The sequence below is a fragment of the Pomacea canaliculata genome, linkage group LG1 (assembly GCF_003073045.1).
Source record: "Pomacea canaliculata isolate SZHN2017 linkage group LG1, ASM307304v1, whole genome shotgun sequence".
Taxonomy (NCBI): Eukaryota; Metazoa; Mollusca; class Gastropoda; order Architaenioglossa; family Ampullariidae; genus Pomacea; species Pomacea canaliculata.
The window spans coordinates 35202132-35226468 of NC_037590.1; the positions used below are offsets into that span (position 1 = coordinate 35202132).

Sequence of the window (24337 nt, forward strand, 5' to 3'; positions counted from 1 at the left end):
TCCATTCAATTAACTTCTCGTCCTAAGCGAGACATCAGCAAGGTCACGAGAAAGTTTGTCCGGTTAACCGAAGAAGCTTCCGGTGCACAACACCGGCCTGGTCACACCTTTGCAATAACATCGTTGCAGTAAGTGAATTGTCTACATCAACAGAATTTGTTAAACACACAACCGTTTTGCTTTAAGTGTAAGATTATGAAGGTGTTTCCAGGATAACCTTCAAGGAATGAAATAATCACCTTTTGCGCTGATCAAAATGAACAGCTGACCCTGACGACATCAATAGTTTTGTTATGTTCAGTATTAGGAGACCAACGGAATCGCGCTTTCTTGACATTTCTCTTGCTACTCTACCTTCCCACGCACAAACGAACGCACGCATACACATGAACGGGATGGTCCACACATGTATGCACGCACGCTTGTTATTTGCGTAGAAATCATGATCAGCAACAACTCTAAAGTAGTATTTAGAAATTGTAGCAGCCGATGAGACCGAAATGAACACGTTTTCACATTGCTTGAAGCAGACAAAACAAATATCAGGTTACGTAAGTTTATTGAAAATTGCTTATTAATTTTTATGGTCTTATAAGAATATGGCCAGTTTATACTGATCTGTACGTATAGAATTAAATATATTTTATTTAGAATTATTTGTAAGAATAAGACATTTTGTTTGAAGGAAGGCAGATGGTATGTCAGTGTTACAGGCAAAAAGTCGTCAGTAGAATGGGTAAAATTGTCCATGTATTTGTCAGGAGGATGAGTTGACATCAGAACAGACCAGGAATAAACGACACTCATCATCATGCCACCAAGAATTAAACTTCGAACCTTAAAGAAGGTTTTATATGTTGGTGCTGCAGTGGGGGGCAGCTTGTTGCTGACTGCTGGTGTTTACCCAGAAATTGCATCACGATCCCAGGTAAGGATATGCATCACCAAATTTTTCAGTAGATGTAATTGAAATCCATGCTTTGTTTAACATTCTGTATATACATTTAACTCTTTTGAATGCCAAACTCTGGAGGACTAGCAGTGTCCTATGGTGAACAGCCAGTTTCTTGGAGACCACCAAACTGACAGAGAGTGTATAATGGCCATCATCAAATGCAGAAGAGAAAGATGTCCCTCATTTACATTATCCTGTTCTTCCTCATTAATGGGTATATGATTTTTTTTAAGGGTTGGGGGGGGGGTTCTAAGCTGCCAGCAGTTAAGACCGCGGTTCTGAAACGGAGGCCTCCCCCCACAGGGGGGGGGGGGGGCGCGAAAGGTTGTCATTTTTTAAAAGTTTCTTATATCCGTATTAGTGAAATTAGCTTACATTGCTCGTTAAGGGGGGCGCGCGGACATACCTTTGTTCGTCATAGGGGAGTCATAAGTAAAAGGTTGAGAACCGCTGGGTTAAGATATGTGGAGAAGTGATCAAGAGTAAGTGTGTGTGTGTGTGCATGTTCATTCTGAGGAGTTGGGGAGAAAGTTCCAAATTTGAAATAAAAGCCTTTAGGAACTAGTAAATTTTAGTAGCTACTGGTTTAAATTGGTTTTGTTTATCATGGCTTTGCTTTTTTTTTCCTGCCATGACTTTTACGCAGCTCTGCAATAACTTCTGATTTTTTTCTAAATTATCACCATTATTATTTTATTATGTCATGCATTAATTTTGCTAACCTCTGTTACTAATCTATTTCTCTTATAGCATTTCACTTCATTTTAAGGCTGTAAGAATTTTTGTTACACTGTTTGATACTAATAATACTTTAGCATCTCAGTCTGACACCAACTTATCATTATGCAAATTTATAGATTTAATTTTTTTTTCCTGGATGTCAAAAAGTATGTAAATATGCGAAAGCCTATTATTAACAATAATCGATCAAAGGACATCTGAAGGGTGGGTTTCAAAAGTCTTTCAAAATTAACCAATATTTGTTAAAAGGAATGCCTATTCCTTTGACTGTCAGCAATGACTTTTAAATTTAATTGTTGGTGGTCGAGAATACTCTTCAGTTTTTACTGTTGTAAAATATTGGTCTATTCTGATATTTTCTTGATTAAACTTCTTTAATAAATTGTATTGCCTTTACCCAGTCATTTTCAAGTACCTATAACACAATAAGTAGAAAGCTTGGATTTTGTGTTATTGAAGAAGATCAGGTGAGGATGATTAATTGAAGAAGTTCACACTGATTTCTTTTTATGTTTGATGATGCTTGATAATAAATGTTCTGAAGTTTTGTTCATAATTTGAGGCACATTGAGGAAATTATACCCTCAGTTCTTGCTATTTTATTTTTCATTCCCATAGTTATCCAAGTTATCTCTGCTGCTTTTTGGCTTGAGATTTGCTTGATGTTTTGTACTTTAGAGTTTGAGATCATGTTACTGCTGACTTTGAATACTTGGCTGTCATTATTTGTATCAGATCAAGAATTTTTTGCATTAAAAATAAATCAAATTTTTTAATGTTGAAAAGTAGGATTAAATTCAGTATATGATGACAATTTTTAAATGAAGTAAATACTTGCTTCAAGCATGTAAAATACAGCCATCTTTATTCTTAAAAATCAATTATCAGGTATTTAATTGCAGAAACAAAACATGAACTTTAAATTTCAAACCATTATTTTTATGCATTTAACTTATGATATTGGATGGTTTTGATAATGCTAATATGGCATCTTGGAGAGATTGTGAAATTTAGTTGTTTTTTTTTTTTTAATTCACAATGCAACAGGGGGATACAATAAAGGCAGCAGAAGATGAACTTAGGCTGATGAACAAACCCTTACCTCCAAGACAAGAAATTCTCAATTCATTACGTGATGAGGAATTCGACATACTTGTCATTGGAGGTGGTGCCACAGGCACTGGAGTGGCCCTGGATGCTGTGACAAGGGGTATGGTCAGCAGAGAAAAACTGCCTTAATACATATTTTTATGTGTGAAGCTGCATTAATGCTGAAAAGCCAGCAGAAGTTGATAAATATACATATTGTACAAGTCCTGGCCTTCTACTGACTTCTTTTTTTTAACATGAAAGTGGTAAAACTCCTGCATAGTATTATGCCATAAATCATTTTAAATAAATCTGAAACACACAGGATAAATTTTCCTTTACTCTTGGAGCGCAAACCCTTCTAGAATATTTGCATGTGGGAAGAGGGATGCACACATATCTAGAGTGTTGCCGTTGCAATCATAGCAGTGACTCTGAGCAGAGAGAAATCCTTCAACCTTTATACCCTGTTCTACAAATGATAGGAAGGTAGTTAAACAGACACTATCTGATACCTGTTTTAGTAGCAATTTTTTTTAAGCTGTATTGTCTTTTTATTCAGAGTTTTTGCTGCTGTGCCAACTACACCATTTTTGTGACCATTCATATTTGATTGAAGTGAAAAGCATTAAGCCAGCCTAAAGCACTTTTATGTCAGACTTGCTTGCTTACTGGAAACACCAATTTTACTTTGAATGCACACAGAAAAAAGTAGTCAGTTGTTGCATTAGTATTTGCAGACAAGTAATTTTGGAATATGTAGTGTAAATTGTCATATGTCAACTTGTTCTGCAGAATGCATTGGACCATATCTTGCACTAACTTAAGTGAAATCAATCATTTTTACCCAAGAATGATTTATCATAAAGAGATGTAACTTTACAGATCTTTAGCTTCACATTTCCAAATTGAATAGTTTCTCATAACCAGCAGAAATTGCAGATAAAAAAGAAGATAAAGATGGGCAACTAATTATGAAATCAATGAATGTCAAGACCACCTTAATGTATTGCTAAATAACTGCAAAGAAAAAAATCACTTAAGTTATTTTTAACTTGACAGCAATGACTAGTGCAAACAAATCTTTATGATTTACCACCTCCACTAAATTAATTTTTCGTTGCCACATCTAGTTTTGATGCTTTTGTTTGTCAAAGTTGTGTTTAAAAATATTTTATAAAACCTATGATATACTCTGTATTTCTTATCAATTTACAAAAAAAGAAATCTGTTAGCTTGGAAATGTTAGTTTGTTCATTATTTTTTAATTGTAATTCTGTTATATTTGTCTATGATATATCATTTATTTATTATGATATATTTTTCAAAATCATTAGATTTTTTTGTTAACAATGTCACAGTCAAAGAGTTAAACTAATGTATAACATTTGATGTCAGAGCATGTGTTAAATTTTCTTTTACAGGTCTTAAGACTGGACTAGTGGAAAAATTTGACTTTGGATCTGGCACTAGCAGTCGCAGTACAAAACTTATCCATGGTGGTGTTAGATACTTGCAGAAGGCTATCTTCAACCTGGATTTGGAACAGGCAATTGCTGACTTTCATCAAAAGCAGCTCTTTCTTCTCAAAGCATTACATCACCATGCACAATTATCCAATTAATTGTTCAGTTAAAATTTATAACATTAGTTCAGAATTCCCACCATTGAAATAAAATTCACAAAATTTCATTGTTGAGTGGGTTATTTATGATAGATAATGAATTCAAATTGTTGCTTTTTTCCCAAGAGGTTTTGTAAACTTGTAATGTGTCATCATTTATGTTGAGTGGTTGAATCTCAGAGAAAAGATAGTAGCTTTGTAGTATGATGGTCTTTGCGTCATTATGGTTGTTGTATGATTTCAGTATCGCATGGTGAAAGAAGCATTGGCAGAGCGATCTAATCTCGTTAATATAGCTCCTCATCTGGCAGTTCCATTACCCATCATGCTGCCTGTTTATAAGTTAGTACTTGTAAATAATTCACTTTGTGGAAATTGTTTATTTATTTATTTTTTATGTGTATTAAACTGAGGCAGTTTATGCACAATTTATGTTAATGTGAATTGCTTTTAAAGTCCAAAAACATTTTGTTCTTTTAGTTTGTTTGTTTTTTATTTATTTTTTTTTTTTTTTTTTGGTTTATTTCTTAGGTTGCATCTTTGGTAGTTCAGGCTTGAGATACTTAAACATTGTGGTTCATTAAATATTGTGGACATTCACTTGTAACACATATATTTTAGGAAGATTTCTTTCTTCATGAAACTTGCATGCATTTATTGCACTTCACATCTATCAGATCTAATCATATACTTAGGAAATGTTTTGCTATCCTACAAAGAAATGCATTTTTATTATTTTTAGTGTAATGAAGAATCTCTAAACTTTGAATTTTAAAAGTTATGGTAATTTACTTCTACAGATGGTGGCAGGTACCCTACTTTTGGTTTGGAATCAAAATGTATGATGTAGTGTCTGGAGGACAAGTGCTTAAGCCATCATATTTCCTCACCAAGGCAAAGGCGCTTGAATTTTTTCCCATGTTGAAAAAGGATAAGCTAATGGGAGCTATTGTTTACTATGATGGTATGTGAAATTTTGTCATCTAGATTGAGATTGACACCTGCTGAATGCAGATGGGAACAGAAAGTTTTTTGGAGAAAATTGTTTCCTTACAGTTTACCTGTCATGAACTGAAAGTTTTTACTTTTGTTTCGTGGTCCTGTAATCCATGTTGAAATAATTATTGCATTGTGGTTGGTTTATGTGTATTCATCTTTTTCAAATCTCATGCACATGTGAATTTGTCACATGTCTGTTTCTGTAGTAACTTCCTGCCTTTGAAACAAAGTGGAAATATGGTCATGTCATTAAAGAAAGTAAAGTCTTGAAAGTATCTGCTGGAAATCAGAAAACTGTAAATATTTGAGCAGATATTTGAGCAGTATGTTGAAGTTATGAAGAATTACATCACAGGCAATAAATTATGGATGTCTGCTGATAGATTTTCAAAATTAAGCAATATATATTGCTATTCCATGATAGAAGCAGAAAATGAGATTTTTGACAACTTCAGGAAAACAAAGGTCTTTTATCACGATCTTAGTGTAGCAGTAGAGGACTGTTCCTGCACAGCAAGAATGAAAGATATGCCAGTTTGTAGATTCATGGTATCAGTGTGATTGCTTCTACTTGCCTTTCACCAATCCTAGATTTTGTTTTGTCTGCATAACCTAAGGTTTATTTCTTAAAGACTTTTTTTTTTAACAAGTTACTGACTTTCACCCTTTGTCCCAATTCAGTCCTGAAGTGATTACTCTCATACATTTCATAGTACATGGCAAGAACCTGTGAAAGCTCTCAAAGTGTTTTAAAACCCTAATTTTCCTCTTGCTTTGAAACCACAATCACTGATTTCTTTCAGAGTTACAATAATATTTATAAATAAATAAAACTCTCAGTTTGAACCAACTTTTTTTAAATTGAATTTTAGCATCTGTTACATTTTCGTAAAAACATGCTAAAGCATCTTTGATAAACAGCATGTTCACTTCTGTGCACTTACCAGATTTGTTATAAAGCCACTTTATATTTACGCTCTTTTGTAACTGTCTTATTTTGAGGAAATCTCTACTGTTCCTATCTTAAAGAATGCAGGAACCTATGATGAAAGGACACCTGTCATATCAGAACAGTTTTAGCTGAAAAAAATGTGACCTTATAAGTTTTGCTGAGATAATTCTGAAGTAGTAATAATAATGATAAGACCAAAGGCAAAGATGGTGAGCTGCCAGTTTAATGAGTAATAGGAACTGTTCAGTTATGCAAGTTACCTCACATGGAGCTTATACTAGATAGGTAATAGAACAGCTTAATGAAATATCTATCTCTTAATTTAAATATTTGCTTTCAGCTATCAGCATTGTCAGATTATTCATAAGTGGTGAATAACTACATTGCTATTACTAAAAATTCTTCAGATTTCATTATCATCAAACTGTACAAAAAAAAAAAATTCTTTTGGATTGTCTGGGATTGATTATATTTCAGTCCCAGGGCTCATTTTGTCTCCTGCTTATAGTATATATGTGTGTGGATGCATGCATATCCACTCATCCTTTCTATGTATTGTTTAATGTGTTATCCACTGTAAAAGATGCAGTTAGACCAGTGGTGGCCAACTTTTTCTCACTTGAGGGCCGCATTATACAATCTCGTGGGCCAGAACATGGTGGTTTTTCAAGAATTATTACACTAAAAATGAAAATATGTTGTGTCTGGTTGAAATGAGCGGGCCGGATGTGGCCGTAGGTTGGGCACCCCTGAGTTAAGACACAGATCAAGTACTTCTCATGTTTCCATAACGTATCATTAGATATACTTCCTCATTGTCTGAAATACTTAGAGTTATATTTTGAATCTATTTTTCGGGTTCACTCATTTCATGTGAAAACCACGTACAAAAATTGTTTTATGTAATTTAAACATAGCATGGCGCTGAAGAATTTTGTGTTGCTTATATCTTTAGTATCATATACAAAAACCTAATTATAGATCATCCAGAAGCTTTTTTGGGGACATTATTTTGCAGGCCAGCATAATGATGCGAGGATGAATGTGTCCTTAGCTGTAACAGCTGTACGACATGGAGCTTCTGCCGCGAACTATGTAGAGGTCCTTAAACTTCTCAAAGAGGAAATTGATGGCAGAGAAGTTGTGTGTGGTGCAAGAGTCAAGGACACTTTGACTGACGAAGAGTGGGATGTAAAAGCCAAGTGTGTGATTAATGCCACTGGGCCTTACACAGATCGAATTCGCATGATGGCAGATGAGTGTACCCCCAAGATCTGCCAGCCTAGCTCTGGAGTTCATGTGGTGCTTCCAGATTACTACAGGTATCTGTTTCTGCTTATCAAAAGCTGCTGCAATGCACTTGTTTACTTTAGGAAGCAACAGATTTCAGAGCAGGTTGCTGTCTGCTGTTGAATGTCAGAAAATATGCAGGTGAAAGTTCACAAACTGACATACATTTTTTTTTTCAAGACAAAACAAGTTAAAACATAGACTTAAAAACCAATAGCCTCATGCACTCCAAAGACTGCATTTGTTGACTAATTGATTCCTCAGACATAAAATCGTTATAAGAAAACTAGTTTTTGAGAATAATAAAAATACTGCAACTCATGCTTTTTTTTGGCAAAGTTTAGACATTGTTTTTTTTGTTTTTTTGTTTTTTTTTTTTTGGTTTTTTGTTGTTTTTGCTGCATCGAGGTCATTTTATAGGGCATCCTTTGCCTTCTCTGCAGTTTTTTTCCAAGTCTGCTTTGCTCTTCCAGCTCTCCTCTTTCCCTTAGGGTTTCAGTCAAGTGCTGCCTGACAATGGTGTCAGCTGGTTTATGCAGGATGTGTCCTATCCAGCCCCATTTTTTTATTTTTGATGCCTTGGCTAGGGGCATTCTGGTTGGTTCTTTTCCACTGGCTGCTGTTGGAGATCTTTTCAGGCCATCTTATTCCCAGAATATGGCATAGGTATCGGTTGGTAAACGTCTGGAGCTTGTTGATGGTGTTTGTCACTCTCCAGGTTTCAGAACCATACAGTAGGACAGCTTTTACATTGGTGTTGAAGATGTGGATTTTACTGCGGAAGGATCATGCCGGAGTTTCAGATGGGCGGTAGGCTGTTAAAAGCATGCCTGACCTTGTTGATGCAGCTTTTGATGTCATCATCCACTCTACCGTCATTGTTGACAATGCTCCCCATATACACAAAGCGATCTGTTTCCAGGATGTTCTCTCCTTGAAGTTGGATTGGGAGTTCCTGCTTTTTATTGATTCTCATCACTTCGGCCTTTTTTCTGTTGACCTTTAAGCCAGTCTTCTCCATTTTCTCTGCTAGCTTACTCAGTTTGGTTTGTGCCTGTTGCTGCCAATGAGATAGAACACTAATGTCATCTGCCAGACTCTGAGACTACAGCAGTCCTTTATCACATGTTTGTCACATCTTTTTTTTTTTTGTTGTTGTTTTTGTCCACTTGGTATGCCTACATGTATCACAGTCACTGGCTTTCTTTCATGAAAGAGTTTTTGAACATGTCTGCTTTCTTGAATCAGCCTGAAACTGTTTTACATTGATGGAAAGTAAATGATTCTTGCCCCTAGAAATTTTCTATATGATTCAGGTCAATAGCTATCGTTTAAGGGGGGATATGAACAATGATCTGTGCCAGTTTATATTGTTCTTTAGTGTATAGATCTTTCTTTTGAATCATAGTTTTGCTAATCTGTTGCTGCATATAATGGGAGCTAGATAGACTAAGATAGAACCATTCTCAGTCTGTATGATACTTTAAAATTTCTCATTTGACAATGTGATAATTTAAATAAAAAGTCGACAGAGATATGTGCTTCATCACAGAGAGAGCTAATAAGTAAGTGAATCATTTTAACACACTAAACACTTAATAGATCACTAACTGCAAAAGTTGGGTTGTTTTTAATTTTTATTTTTTTTTTAATTATTGTCATAGTCCAGAAAACATGGGCTTGCTGGATCCAGCCACTAGTGATGGTCGAGTGATCTTTTTCTTACCATGGCAGAAAGTAACGGTAGCAGGTATGGCATGCATGATCTTAACTTGTTATCTTGCCAGTCCTTCCTTTCATGCTCCACTTTTGTGGCAGAAGGGATATATCCCAACAATATGTACTCTTTTTATGTCACCATCTCTGCCTCACTCAACATTTTGTTGTATAGCAGCAAGCTAACGAGTTTGGACTGAAATTTATATGTCTATTTATTGGTTACACAAAAACTGAGAAAGTCCATTTTTCATTATCTTGCTGATTAGGTGCAGTGATTTTATTTCAAGAGGTTTTTTTTTTTTTAAAGGTTAAGGTCATAAAAAATAAAATTTTATTCTGTCATTAGTTAAAAATGGGTTGTTATTGTTTTTTTTGTTATTTTTTTTTCACCATATTTGTCTAGGAATAAAAGTCTACTTTAGAGTAGGGTCATCTGCTTTGAACGACATTTCGCTGATTCAGGCTTTTGTCTTTAAATCAGTTTTAAAATAATTCTGTTCTAGATGCATTACTATGGATGCAGTTTCAAGCTAAACTTTGAGACAAATATAGCTAGTTGATTTGAATTGTTTTTACTTTTATTGCAGGAACAACTGACACTCCCTGCCAGGTAACAGACTATCCCCAGCCCACTGAGTCTGAGATTCAGTTCATTCTAAATGAAATTAAAAACTACCTTAGTTCTGATATTGAAGGTGAGTGATGTGTTCTCAAACTGGAATTGGTCTATATGTTGCTTTCTCATTTTAAAAAGAAATGTATGTAATCTCCATTTTGTTTGTTTGCATAGTGGATTCTCTAGTCTCTTTCTTATTCTAAAGCTGATATGAGCAATGCGTAAATATGGCGATATTTTTGTGTGAGTAAAAAGTACAGTTTAGCTTGACTTTTTTTTTTTTTTTTAATGACACATTTCCTGTCATCATTAGAAATAATTTTTAAATATATTGGTCTCTTCCACAGTGACTTAGCAAATAGAGAGTTGAGCATAAAATCTATCAGTTTCTCTCATGCAGTTCGTCGTGGTGATGTGCTGTCAGCTTGGAGTGGTATTCGTCCTTTAGTGATAGACCCTTCCAAATCTGATACCCAGTCAATAGCCCGAAATCATGTCATTGAGGTTTCTCCAAGCCGCTTGATCACTATTGCTGGTAAGGCCATCATTATAACTTTGAGTTTTCAATAATTAATTTTATGAATTGAAAATGATGCACTTAACTGCTATAGATTGAATCAGTGGAAGTATGTGATGTTTGTATGTCAGAGTTGCAGTAGCACTTTATGGAGTACATTATAAATGCACATCAGCCAGCATGTGCTAACATCTATCCCACTGTGTATGTGAGTGAAGCTGCTTTATTGTGGACTGGTTGTTGCTTTTGTAATGACTAAACAAAGAACAGTAACTCTTGTACAGGAAAACCTCTTTATTAAGACCTTCCTGATTATGACCGCCTTTTAGTTATGACCCATAAATTTTAACGGGCTTATTTTGATATATAAACATCATTTCTGTTACAGATACCTCCCCAATCTGACTTATGACCAACAGTTTATGCTCTATTAGATGTTTTTGCAAAAGTTGGGTGTTAAAAAAAATTAAGTACATTTTAAAATATACTGCTTCTGGCTGGCTGCTTGCTCTATATTAAGATTTCTTGCAGAAATCCTGTAATATAAGCATATTTTGAAAGAGACTGCTTGTTCTGTTGGTCACCTGTCATTTTGACCCAAACCATAGCATTCCATTCTACCATATCATCCCAACACAAGTCAAATCCATCCAGACGAGTAGCTATTAATGTCAATTATTATCAACAGAGCCATGCATTGTTCAGCTACTGTCATGCTAAACAAAAATATCTCCTTTGCACCACATGTTCAGAGAACAAATCACACAATGATGCATAGCTGGTTTTCTTTTAAATTGTTGCTTTTTTGGATACCGGGTGAGTTGTTGCAAAATGTATTTGTCTTCAATATTCTTTAGTTTTTAAGTCCTTATTAAGTGTGCAGAGGTTCAGTTACTATGAAATGGGGATTACTCTATGGCAATCATTTAGCCTGGGCCTGGTCAATTTTACTTTCGGTGTTGGGACAATATGTGTTCTTATGCTGGATGGGTCATGGAGGGTTTAATTCAACTCAGAGGTGAGAAATCACTTTAAAAATATAAATAGTGCATTTTAAAAGAATGTCTTTTTCTGCCAACTTTTAAATAATGAATGATGGGTGTTTGAAGTCATGGTTTATGGAATGAAAGCAGACTGGTTGATGTCCCTACTTTGACCCCCTCTAAGTTATGACCTGATTTTGGTGGATTTCAGGAAGTCTTAATATGGAGGTTTTACCGTACTTGTGTTTACACTATCGTGTAATTTCCTGTGTTCACATCTGTTGCACATGGCAATTTGTATTTGTGTAGGCGGCAAATGGACCACGTACAGGCATATGGCAGAAGAAACAGTGGACCGGGCTGTAAAGGTGTGCAAGCTCAAGCCCACATGTGCCTGCCGTACAAAGGGGCTGTTATTGGATGGGGCTCATGGATGGTCACCCACTCTCTTCATTCGCCTTGTGCAGGACTTTGGACTTGAAAATCAGGTGACAGTATTTTGTTCCTCAGTCCTGTCAGTGCGGTAAAACTACAGCAATCCTTTACTCAACTTTCAATTGCAGCATGTTTTTTGATCACAGTATACATGCTTTGAAATACAAACTGTGTATTGATCGCAGGGATTTGAATTTGAGTAAATGCATTCAAATAAGCTCTTAAACAAGTGGGCCCAAGTGCATGAAACTTAAAGATACGTCACACAAATATTACAGGACTCTATAAATAAGCATCACTCCTGTATCTTTTCAAAGACTCAAGAAAATCTTTTTTTTTTTCCTTAAAAAAGTTAGGTGTTTAAATTAAAATTAAATTGTTCCATTCTTTTGAAGCTGTATGGGTATGAGATCATTTCATTTATAGTATGTACATGAATATTGTCTGAGAGGCTTTTATTATATGCTGGTAGATCAAATTATTATTTGGATACAAGCAAAACTCCAACCTTGTGTGTTCAATGTTTGGCAGGTAGCCCAGCATCTTGCCAACACATATGGGGATAAAGCTATCATGGTAGCTAAGCTGTCAAATCTAACAGGCAAGTGCTGGCCAGTTGTGGGCAGACGACTTCATGAGGAGTTTCCATACATTGAAGGAGAGGTTAGTCTTTTTTTGTTGTTTGTTTTATATGTGGATATGGGTATTTTTGTGTGAACTTAAAGCAGAATAAATGTTCAGTATTGTCAAAACAATTGTATACTTGATAAAAGTTTGACTATTTTGCATCTAAAGATCATTCCAAGTAAAACTGAAAACCATTTTTTTTCTCTGCATTTAACTTTTTTTTTTTAAGTGGTAAGTAAACTAACAATTAAGCCTTGAATGATAGATACTGACTTTCTGAAAGACTTCCAGTTAACAATTTCAGGTTGCAAAAGAATCATTTACTTGTTATAGTTTCCTGTTCACATTTCTGAGCCAGTTCATGAAGAAGGCTAATTTGCATACGCTTTCGTGAAGAAAAAGTAACTGACCCTAGTTTGTGAGGTAGCAAGACCCATTTGACAAGAAATGTCAAGTGATGCCAGAGGAGAGAGGGAGGAGGGATGTTAGCTGATGGCTAATATGTAAATGTCAGGCTTGTAATCTGTGAGATGCTGGCAGTCTTCAATCTGTGGAAAGGCATACTTTACAGAAAGGAGGCAAGCTTATCTTGCATCCTTTTTTGTGAAAACAGAATGCTCAGTAGGGCATTGGCAGCCAGGTGGTGTGTGTACAGGACAGGAGTTCATAGTAGCCTTGGCCACATGAGATGATGGTCTCGTGGTTGTCATGCATTGTTTTGCCACTGCTGTCCTGGGAGTCTTGTTGCCTGACTCAAGGGTGGGAGTGTGGATGGAACACAGCAGCAAAACCTGCCATCCCCAGAAAATTTAGAAATAACCTGAAAGTATCTGAACTGGTAGTGTCAGCACACACATTTGGATGCTTGAAAGGGAGTTGGCGGATCACTTAGAGAACAGGTTAGTAGTGGACTCTGTTTAGAAGTACTACTCATGGAAAAGATGTGTTTTTAATGCATGTATAATTAAAAGACTCAGTGGTGGGTAAGGGGTAAATATAAACACGGAGGGAGTTCCACTGCTTTGCCACACCTTAACTATAAAGCCATCATAATTTACAAACAGTGGTTGGGGTATGGGGGAAGGAAATTCTGAGAAATAGAATGATCACCTTCAAAGAAGTTAAAGCAGAACAGGGACAACTTGAACTCCTATGAATGTGATCACAACCAGTTCAGAGGATGGAGAAGAGGAGTAACTTAGTCCTTTTACTAAATGAAGTTTGGGAATTGGGTATGCAGGGTAGCCCAGGAGTAAGGAATTACAGTTATCAAGCCTTGATAGAATGAACACAGAAAGAGCATTAGCAGTTTGTCGAGAGAGAACAATGAGGATGGCACTAGTCTTAAGGAGCGCTTGTAGTAAGCAGACTGAAAACTGCAACTTGTCTAAGGTCAATGCAGCAGTGACAATGAAGCCAAGATTCTAACAGATGACACAAAGGGAACATTGGCCTGACCAACATAAGACAATTACTTCCTTCCTGTTGCATCAGCTTTTAGACTGTAAAATAGAACTGGTCAAAATCTGGTAGTGGCCTTTTAAAGGTATGCGGGATGAGTAATCCAGGGGAGGTAATTGGCCAGGTATGCTACACTTTGCTCTTGTGTTCTTAGTGAGAGAGGGAGCTCTATAGCTAATGCTTTAATTGATAGTAGAGTAACTCCTCTGGTCATGTCCTTGCACTGTGAAGAAAGATCAAATGAATGAAGAAACAAAACATGAAGATGGAAGTACTGATGTGACACAACATCACACAGTGTGGTGATAGCTTTCTTGTACAAAGAATACAGTAAGATCATGCAAGGTGAAGAATGTAGAATTTGAGTACATCTTCAACCACTTAGCAAAAGTGAGATCCTCCCACTCAGTGACTTTAGACTGGGTCTAAATATAAATTGCTTTTTGTTGTTCCATCGCCTCATCAAGGCATCCAAGTAAAGAAGTTGAAGCAGAAGAGAGCCATTACATCATGTAAACTAGTGTTTACAAAGCACCACTATGTGGGCTTACACTACTATATTAGGCGGTACCTTGTATTTAGTTTAAGGTAGGGCAACAAATCAATACTCAAATTGTAAATTGACTGCAAACGATAAATCGCTGAAAGTGTATACTTGCTTCAGAAGAGCACTAGTGATGTCTTTCAATAACAAAACATAGCAGCCTTCATGAACTGACCCTGAGCTGTGTTTGATATGCGATTGTAAGTAAATGGTTCTCTTGAAAGCTAAACTTTTAAGTGAAAATGTTTTAGCATGACAGTACTTAACTTGCCATTCCTTATAAATGGTGAAATTTCTTTTTAAAAATAATATTTTTTTTTTATAGGTGAAATATGCAGTTCGAGAGTATGCTTGCAGAGCAATTGATATAATTGCACGAAGAACAAGACTGGCATTCTGCAATGTTCATGCAACTCAGGAGGCATTGCCAAAAATTATAGATATCATGGCCCAGGAGTTAGGATGGGATGAAACCAGAAAAAAGGTCTGAGCCTTTTAGAAATTTCACCTTATGCGCTTTTCTTCATCCCTGATTTTAAGAGATGTGGGAAGAAAACTAAAGGGTTAAAATGTCATGATTATAGATATTGTAGGGTTTTCATGGTAATTTATTTTCATCATAAATTTCAAGCGGAAATAGGACTACTTCAGTTTTGAAATTGTTTCCCATTTGTCAGCTTATGTTGTTCAACCCTTAACCCAACATTTTAGCAAGCATAAGACATGCATTTTGAAACATTCTTAAAGTATGACCACCTAGGCAAGAAATGGCCAACCATGATGGCTGTCTAACCAGACCAGATACAATAAGTTTATTTTATTAACCTGTATCCATTAGGAGTGTTGGAGGTCCATGATGTTGAAGATGTTTTTTTATTTTATGATTTTTATATATATTTGCAGGATGAATATTGCAGAGCTGACACCTTTTTGCGACGAGAGATGGGCCTGGATATCAAACATAGCATGTGCACCCAGCAACAGCTTAACTTCACTAAGGAAGAAATTAACCAATATGTGAAGCGTTTCAAGTCTCTAGATTTTGACAACAAAGGCTTCATCACTATTAATGACTTGAGAAGCTATTTTGAGGTTGGAATGGATTTTTAAAACACAAAATTTATTTTTGAAGTGAAGGGATTAAAAACTAGTCAAATACTGTTTGTTTAGTCTCAATCAAAGTATAGATATATACACACTGTTATGTGCGCTTATGCACTTTGATTATATTTTATGGATTACTGAAAAAAGCTGTGCTTTAAGCATAGCAATAAAACATAGTTCTTTTGTTACAAGTATGTATAACGAGAAGCTAACTAGTGAGAAATAATCTAAAAATGTAGAATATTTTTGTTTTTGTTTCCCCAACTGCAGAAAGTGGGAGAGTGTGTGTCAGAAGACCAGATGCATGAAATCCTCAATGAGGTGGATCTCAATCGCAATGCTCAAGTTGACCTAGGAGAATTCTTGCAGGTAAACTTAAATATCTGATCACTTTGATTTTTTTATTTATGTTCCACACGAAGAAGAGTATGACAACAGCTTGACTATCTGAGACATCACATGATAAAATGAATTAATATCATTGTAGCAAGTACAACTAAGCAGCTCAATTTTATCAAGGTTATGGATACATTTTAGCATCAAAACATTTGTTGCATGCCTGAGATGGAAAGCTGAATATATAGATAAAAGGGCTGTCTGAAAAATGTTACATTTGCAGTCCATGTACTTGAGTGTTGTGGGAGATTTCATTATTTCAAGGGCATTTATCCACAAAAGTATCAATTTTAAAGGCTTCATTCATTTCTAAAAGGATAGAAACATACACTCTTTAACACAAAATGAGTGGGGTGAATAAAAAGTAAAATGCATATTTTTCTGTGCATGACTGATAGGTGCAATAGCAATAGTTATGTCACAAAAACATGCTAAGAGGGAACCCTTTTTTTTTTTTTTTAAATTTAACAACAAAAGATTGTGTTAAATTTGTCAAATGATACAATGTAATGGAATGCCCTAACATGAGGTACCATGAAAACCAAAGTTATCTTTGCTCCAACCTTTAAACTGTCTAGAAATATTTCTCCTAGACGTTCAACTTTTGTTTTTAGATCACATGCTCCTCTGAGTGTGTACTCATCGGAGTTAGTGAAATGTTGGGGACTTTTTGAGAGTGAGTGTATGGGCTTACTAACATGCATTTATGTATGTAAATAATCTTTATGTTGGTTAGAGAATGTAAAATATGAGTATTCACCTTTATGTCAGTTTTGCTTATATGGGAAGGTATAACATAACATGGGATTTTTCTGTAGCTTCTGAGTGCATTGAAAAAACGTGCTGATGAAGAGAAACCAGAAGGATGCCTGCACATGCTATCATGTTTTCTTAGAACTGAACGATGAACCACCAGAAGATTTAGACTGTATATATCCTCCAAAGAAAAGTGGTTGTGGTGCTCCTGAACCTTATGTTGCTCCTGTTAATGTTCCTCCTCCTCCTAAACCCATGAAATATGTTAAGCCCCCTGGTAAGAGAAATCGGCATCCAGACTCCTGACTGTGAAAGCGCAAATGTTTTTTTAACGTGAATAAACACAGCAAATTTCGCTAACTTGGTTGCTTCCTGGCACCCTTTTCAACCGAAAAAAGGAAAGAACTAAAAAAAGGAAAAAAAGCCATTGGTGTTTAGTACCCCTGCTCGATTCTGACAATCCTGGCAGCTGAGGTTCTTTGATAGAAAGTAGTCTAAGTACTATTTAGAATGTGTTCTCAGAAGCCAGACTCACAAGTTTCAGGCCTAGAATACTTTTAAGTACTCTCTTTCATGCATCAATATAATTTTTCAAAGAGTTGCTTTGTATGCAATATACAATGCTCCAATTTCCAGAAAAAAAAAGGAATATGTATATTGGCATTAGACTTGCACTGCTAGTGAGGGCATCCCACTTACCATCCCACTTTCTGAAATGAGATAGGAAGGGCGTTCCTCTACCTAAAGATGCTGATCCATCTTGCCCTCCCAACCTTCTACCCATCCCTTTTTAAAGATATGCCAGAACACTTAGTAAATGAATCACCACTTCAATCTGAAAATATTGCACTACATGGAGTAGAAAACACCCGGACATGAAAGTGAAGATGGGATCAAATGTGAGCAGTATGTTGGACCATGAAAGTTAGAGGGGTTTTTTTGGTTCTTTTTTTTATGTTTGTTTTGGTTTTTTTGTTGTTTTTTTTGTTATCTTTTGTTACATTGAGATCTGTTAAATATTTTGCTTTACAGTCTTTGTTACACACACACAGCTTTCCAGTTACGATTACTAGTTCCCTGTGAAAAGTTAAGAGAGAGGCTTCCGTTTTATGTCAAATTTTCCTCCTGAATTTTTCTAGGAAAATTTTTGTGGTTTTATTTAGGCATATTTTTAAAAGATTTTCCTATAAAAATATTATTTCTATTAGGGTATTATAGTTGTTAAGTAGTATTTGTACTATTCCTCATCACAGAGTTGGGTCTAGCATTTTAATATTCTAGCTAATCTTGTAGCATTTTTGATTGCACTGGTCTGCTAGACTTAACAAAATCTCCACAAGTACCCAGCATGTTTCTCATGACAGTTTTTGGTGGTTGCTTTTCACACATCATGTAAAATAGTAAGCCAGTATAAAAGAAAAACCAGCATAAACTAGATACTAAATGTATTTTAAGGGGGTTGGGGTTGTGTGCATGCACTGGCTTGCATGTGTACATGAAGTTACCCAATGGCAAACACATAATTGTCATAGACAGCTTGCATATACTGTTGTGATCATCACAAATTGTGGCATTATTTCAGATTCAGATGCTCTTTCGTGCAGCTGTTAAAAAGTCAGTGTATGTATTGGGATGAAAACATGCTACTTACAGCTTGCCTACTGGAAGATTCACATGAGTTTAGTTTGAATAACACTTCTGTCATATTGCATAGAAGTGTTTACAAACTTTGTTGTAGTTACTAACTCAGTCACATGGCTTATCTCAATTGTTTGTTTGGTGTGGCGGCTTGTCTTGGATGAACAGTTGCATGTGTATGGAACCACACACCATCCCTCCTCATCCATGTCTCTCACTGTGTGTGGGTGTGTGCATATCCACAAGCATGCATATGTTTGTGCATTTGCACAAAAAATCTCTCATGCGCACGGTTCCCAGTCACTTAATCCCCAGACACTTCATCCCCGACACTTCATCCCCTAGACTTTTAATCCCCAGACACTTCATGCCCAGACACTTAATCCCTAAACTAAATCCTTAACTATAAAAATTATGAAGTCAGCGAAAAATTTAATTGAAATTCAAATAATTCAAATTCAAATCATGCTATTAACTTCAACGTCATTTGAACATCTACAACATTAGTTAAAGTTCATATAAGCTAGTAAATTTAATGTTCTTCAACAATATGATATGAAAATTGTTCTTGAGTGTTCGCGAGGTAATTGCTGTTAATCAATATGAAAGGTAAGCTAATGATCGGAGGTACAGAAGACGATCCATTGACTCATACCTCTCTACAATGTTGCTAATTCTCCTGGCTAATTCAGCGTATTTCTTCTTTGGACATTTAGAGGCATTAAACAATGCTTTACAGAAGAATCAGTGACTAGAAATCACACATCACACATTGCTCTATACAGTGTGGGGATGACGTATTCTAATTCAATGCTTTCACAGAAGCATTACATAATGCTTTGAAAGAAGCATTACATAATGCTTTATAAAGGATTAAGTGTCTGGGAATGAAGTGTCGGGGAGGAAGTGTCAGGGATTAAAAGTCTAGGGGATGAAGTGTCGGGGATGAAGTGTCTGGGGATTAAAAGTCTAGGGGATGAAGTGTCGGGGAGGAAGTGTCAGGGATTAAAAGTCTAGGGGATGAAGTGTCGGGGATGAAGTGTCTGGGGATTAAAAGTCTAGGGGATGAAGTGTCTGGGGATTAAGTGACTGGACACCCATGCGCACACATAACACAACACCCAAGATATTGTCCTATTGTTTCCTTAAAACATGAAGCATTCAGTATCATTTTACTGTTAATTATATCATTGCCATTTTCAGTTGTTATTTGTACGTGTTTTATGCCATTATCCCTACCAGACACACCCCTGACTATCCCTCAGGTGGTGGGATGAATGTATGTCCTAGAGACACAGCCATCCCCTCAAACCCTTTTAATTAGGTGACTTGCACGCAAAAAGGCTTTGAATAGGCTGAGGTTAACAGTATACCACATCATCCCATTTCCTAAAATACAAGAGAGTTTTTAGCTGATGTCTTGACCTCACTGACATGATTCATGTAGATCACTTTAGCCAGTGTGGGGCAGTTGATGATAAATGTTGTGCAATATTTGAAAAGTATCAGATTTTTTCCTCTTGCTCATTTTTTGCATGAATTATATTTTTGTTAACTGTTGTTGGTTCCATTAACCATTTTTAAGCATGAGTAGCCTGTCAAATTCTAGATTGGATGACAAAAGAGCATGGACATTTATTATTCAGTGTGCTATTAACAAACTATTAGTACTTTATAATGCTGAAGATTACTTTCATCTATTAATTTTATAAATAATACTTGAAATAGCATTTTGTCCCTAAGTCTGACACCTAAATAGAACTAGTGTTTATCCCAAGGTTCTGATCTCATCATTGACTTTACAAATGCTTTAAAGATGGGAACCTTAAGATAAAATACATTTATCTAGAGGGGTTGTTATATTGTCATACACAATACTTAGAAACAGATGCCAGCATCTTTACCATATCACTACCAGATCCAGAGTGTTGTTGCCTGGATGCCCACTAGTTGTTCTAATCTAACTAGTCTGATGGGAAACTATTCAGGATGTTGTGGTGGGTGACAAAAAGGAGGGCTCAGTGAGAGGAGGGGGGAAGGTGTGTGCGTGTGTTGTTGGGAAGTGGGTGGTTTTTTTTCCACTTATACATTTCTGATCAAAGGAACAAGCTACAATCTTCTTTACTTTTACTGTTATTTCAGCTGATGAATGCTTTGAAGATGGGAACCGTCAGCAACTCTCGGCTGGCCATGGCCGCACGGTTTAGTGTAGAACGAGAGGGCAAGACTCAACCAATCCCAGTGGAGCGCAGTGGTGGTGGCGTGTGATACACCTCTTACAGACTTTCATCATCACTGGAGTCCTAAATGCGTCACACAAATATAATGATTTCTTCAGACTGCATTATGTTGAGTGTACAGTTTTTGTAAAAGTGGGGTAGATGTTGACATCATGCTGCACTTGTAAAAACCTATTCCTAAGAATGATGTAAGTTGGTGTCTCTTTGGGTGTTTTACACTGCCTAGCATCTTTTGAATTCTTTCATCCTACTTTATAACCCACACGTAAGAAAAACAAAAACAAGTCTTGTCATTTAATTAAGATGGCATCAAAATCCCCCACCTCTCTCTCTTTCTTCTGTCCTTAGCTACCATTTCTCCAAAATAAATTGTTCTATAGTGACAATGTTTTGTGTGTGTGTGTGGGTGATGTCTTTGTTTCTTGGAGGAGGCAGTGGTGATATTAATATATACATTTTCTTACAAGCACACTTAAAGAGCTTGCTGGGCTAATACAGAAAATGCTTTTGAAGGAAGATTTTCCTGCTTGTTTCCTTACGTGTATTCATGCTAGATGTAACTTTTTATGTAACATAAATGAACCGGTTTTGTTTTCTGTTGATACCTGTAATAAGGAGCCTTCTTAAAGATAATGTAGTGTGTGGATATCTTGACACATGTTTTGTGAGTAGGAAAGTGTACCATACTCTGGCTTTGAAATTTTATATGGATTTTGATTTTTAGAATATGACATTTCTGGCTGGTTCTTCAGACGTGAATATAAATATATAACAGAAAATTATGTTGTACAATAATTTGGTTGTAATACTACAGGAAGAAGTTCTGTATAATAATAAAACATAATATAGAATAATACTTTATAACAATAGATTATTACGTTTATATTTTATATGCTCTACTGATGCTGCAATTTCGCACTTATAAAGATTATTAAGTACAGTATTTGAAGCACTTCAAAAGCTGCCAGGCAATAACATTTTCTCTAGAAGAATCACAAAACATGGAAATGCCCTGTAGTAACTAGTAGTGTGTCCTGAGGCTTTTTAATATATATATACCGTTTATTTATATTTAAAGAGTGATCTTGCTGGTGGTTGAGCCACGTTATAGAAAGAGTAATATATGCACAACTACTTTTTTTTTTATTTTAATAGAACCTAGTGGCCTATGGAAAAATACTCGTCAAATAATGCCATTCTTTGCTGTCTTTAGCCCCATTATCATTTACAATTCTTTATTTTGTCCTTGTCTGATCAGAATATGCTAAAGGTGCAAAACGTTTTTTCCCAGCATATTTCGCTGTAGAAGGGACATCAGTGTGTTTATTATTGAATGCCAGCAAGTTTTGAGGGTCTTCACATACGCTAACAGTTATTGGATAAAAGTCTACTAGAATGAGATGACCAAAACTAATCATCAGTTTTAGCATTATGTCTGACATTGTGCAAGGTTGACTAAAACTTTGTTGCAGTGTCGTTCCCAATTATCAGTGGACTCAACTAACTCTGCACAGTGGAAAAGGAAATTAAAATTACATTAGGTGTGTTTCGTCGTATGTACTTTGTGATGAAGGTGATTATTCTATACACAGGCACCAGACAGATAAAAATAAAAGCGTATACCTTACAAAAGATAAGTATACCTTATTGTTTCTCTTTATTGGTTTTGATTTCCTGTGTTTAAGGTAACAGATGACTTATTAGTTATCTCGGTGAAAACACTTGCATGTTCGCTCACACACACGCGCACACACTTGATGTAAAGTTGATTTGTTTCCACTCGAGTACTTTGAATGAGTGGATACAACGTCCATGACTTTATCCAGTCTTCTGGTTTTGTTTTTTGTACACAAGAACACATTTTTTTCGGTTGTTAGGTAACGGTGATAATATCGGGCTGTTATCTTAGTAATTCATCATTTTCATTGTGGAACATAGCGTAGCTAACCGTCAGTGCATATAATTTTCTTTTACTTTTTAGGAGGATGTGAATCTTACGTCTGAAGATGCTTCTCTCGCGCGATATTTTTTATTTTGTCTAATTTGTGTGCAAAGGTTTAGCTACTCAGCCTTGTATATATTATTGTTATTATTTAGGGAGTTTTTATATGTGTAAACTGCTTCATAGGCAAACATCTGTATCTAGGACCAAACTGTGTAACTCCATTGCATATTTGTTTATGTCGTGACTTTTTGTGAGAACGTTTGGAGTAAAAAAAAATATCTCAAGAATTTCACTGTCTTGTGGGAATTGTGTTTGTTATTGTGTGCTAGGCTTCCAACAGTAATTTCGTTCTAAGTGCTGGCGATGAGTGTTCATCAGAAAAACCGTTCGCTTTACATTTCCTTACCAAAACTTGAATGCATGCATACCGTGAAGATTCTCCTGTGAAACTCCCATGTTGTTTTAGCCGTCATCGAAAGCGACGAAAGTCGACAAACAAATGGATGCCTTCAACTTGATCAGAGATACAAAAGGTTTGTCCGTTTTAGAATAATGGTTCTGCTACTGTGTGCTGGTCGTTTCTTTACCTTTGAACGTTGAGCTTGGCTGTGACGAACATAATCACCTTTCATTAGCACTGAACTTTGACAGAAGACTCAACAGGGACGCCTAGCACGGACCTCAGCACGACAATGAAATAAACAAACCGGTGGTGCAACGGTTAGCGCCTGTCACTACAGCGAGGGCTGGATGCCCTGGGTTCAGTTCTCGTCTCGGGCACGCTGTTTTTTTCTCTGATCTGTTTACAGGGCTGACTGCCTTTGCCGTCATATAGCCTTAGTTGCTGGCTCCACCTCGCAAGCGGAGAGATTCATTAGCTATCATTATCGATAAATGCTTGTATATACTTAAGATTTGCACACAGTACCACAATAAGTTGTTTTTCATAAGACGTGAGGACATATTAAGACAAAAATGTAAGACTACGTATTGAGCGCATTGAATACTCCATAACATGCGGCGATTTTCTTTTCTCTTTGTGTGCACATCATATTTGATTTGTTCAGGGTTATGACTAACTCGATCACGTTGATCGTCGCAGTGAAACTGTACACTTACCTTCGTTTAATGTCCGTTTACCGAGAAGAAAATAATAGTCTGGATGTTACTTCCCATAGAACTTCCATAGGATTATTCTGCCGTCATTTTCTACAGCTATAACATTGACAGTAGGCCATTAGACCAATCATCAGGGATCATGTCAGATAATTTTGCCAGAGAAATCCTCCATCCAAAACAGGATCCAGTCTGCCTGGCAATGGTACAATGGACCACGTGAGAGACGTCGTTGACCCGTGAGTGAAGTTGGGCGAAGAGAGCTTAGTCCTTATCTCTAGAGGCAGAATTGAAACTCTCTGAAAAAAACTGTTTATACCCTGGGCAACATGTGAGAAAAAGTAATGTAAACATCTTAAAACTGAAACTGGATGAAACATTCATCCAAAAATAGTCTCAGTCTCCTTCACGCGGTTGTGTGGAAACATGTTAGACTAGAGCATCATTCGAAAGATTTGTTTTGTCATTCCTACCTCAGTCCTCTACCCGATATTTCTCAACACATTCGATCAATGTTTTACCACGGGAAAACTTTCCCAAATCTTAAGATGCAAAGCCGCCAGTCCTAGGCCAGCTGGTGGATGCGTCAG

The 24337-nt window shown here is 36.2% G+C and overlaps 1 protein-coding gene across 5 annotated transcripts; it reads left to right on the forward strand.

The window, feature by feature from the left end:
• LOC112563720 (glycerol-3-phosphate dehydrogenase, mitochondrial-like) lies at positions 1-22923 on the forward strand. 5 transcript variants are annotated; one of them, XR_003099108.1, is made up of 18 exons: positions 1-128; positions 762-928; positions 2098-2163; positions 2744-2906; positions 4210-4334; positions 4654-4751; positions 5210-5373; positions 7379-7682; positions 9315-9400; positions 9957-10064; positions 10386-10520; positions 11795-11973; positions 12452-12583; positions 14878-15036; positions 15456-15644; positions 15927-16025; positions 20589-20874; positions 22159-22923. XR_003099108.1 is itself a non-coding variant. In XM_025238014.1 (18 exons), exons 2-18 carry the CDS (start codon positions 812-814, stop codon positions 20590-20592), a joined length of 2166 nt encoding a protein of 721 aa, XP_025093799.1. In that variant the 5' UTR covers positions 1-128; positions 762-811; the 3' UTR covers positions 20593-20721. The 5 variants fall into 5 exon arrangements, 3 of the variants coding, with proteins under 3 accessions (XP_025093799.1, XP_025093776.1, XP_025093790.1); XR_003099110.1 differs by lacking the exon at positions 22159-22923 and adding an exon at positions 16871-17707 and having other exon boundaries at positions 20589-20727; XM_025238014.1 differs by lacking the exon at positions 22159-22923 and adding an exon at positions 18391-18428 and having other exon boundaries at positions 20589-20721.
• The last annotated feature ends 1414 nt before the right edge of the window (positions 22924-24337 follow it).

What these genes read in the sequence shown, in the direction of transcription:
- LOC112563720 (XM_025237991.1), top strand. Translation starts at nt 812, where the DNA reads ATGCCACCAAGAATTAAACTTCGAACCTTAAAGAAGGTTTTATATGTT. An exon ending in AGCTATTGTTTACTATGATG is followed by an intron (nt 5,374 to 7,378) that starts GTATGTGAAATT and finishes ATTATTTTGCAG; the next exon opens with GCCAGCATAATGATGCGAGG. An exon ending in ACTTGAGAAGCTATTTTGAG is followed by an intron (nt 15,645 to 15,926) that starts GTTGGAATGGAT and finishes CCCCAACTGCAG; the next exon opens with AAAGTGGGAGAGTGTGTGTC.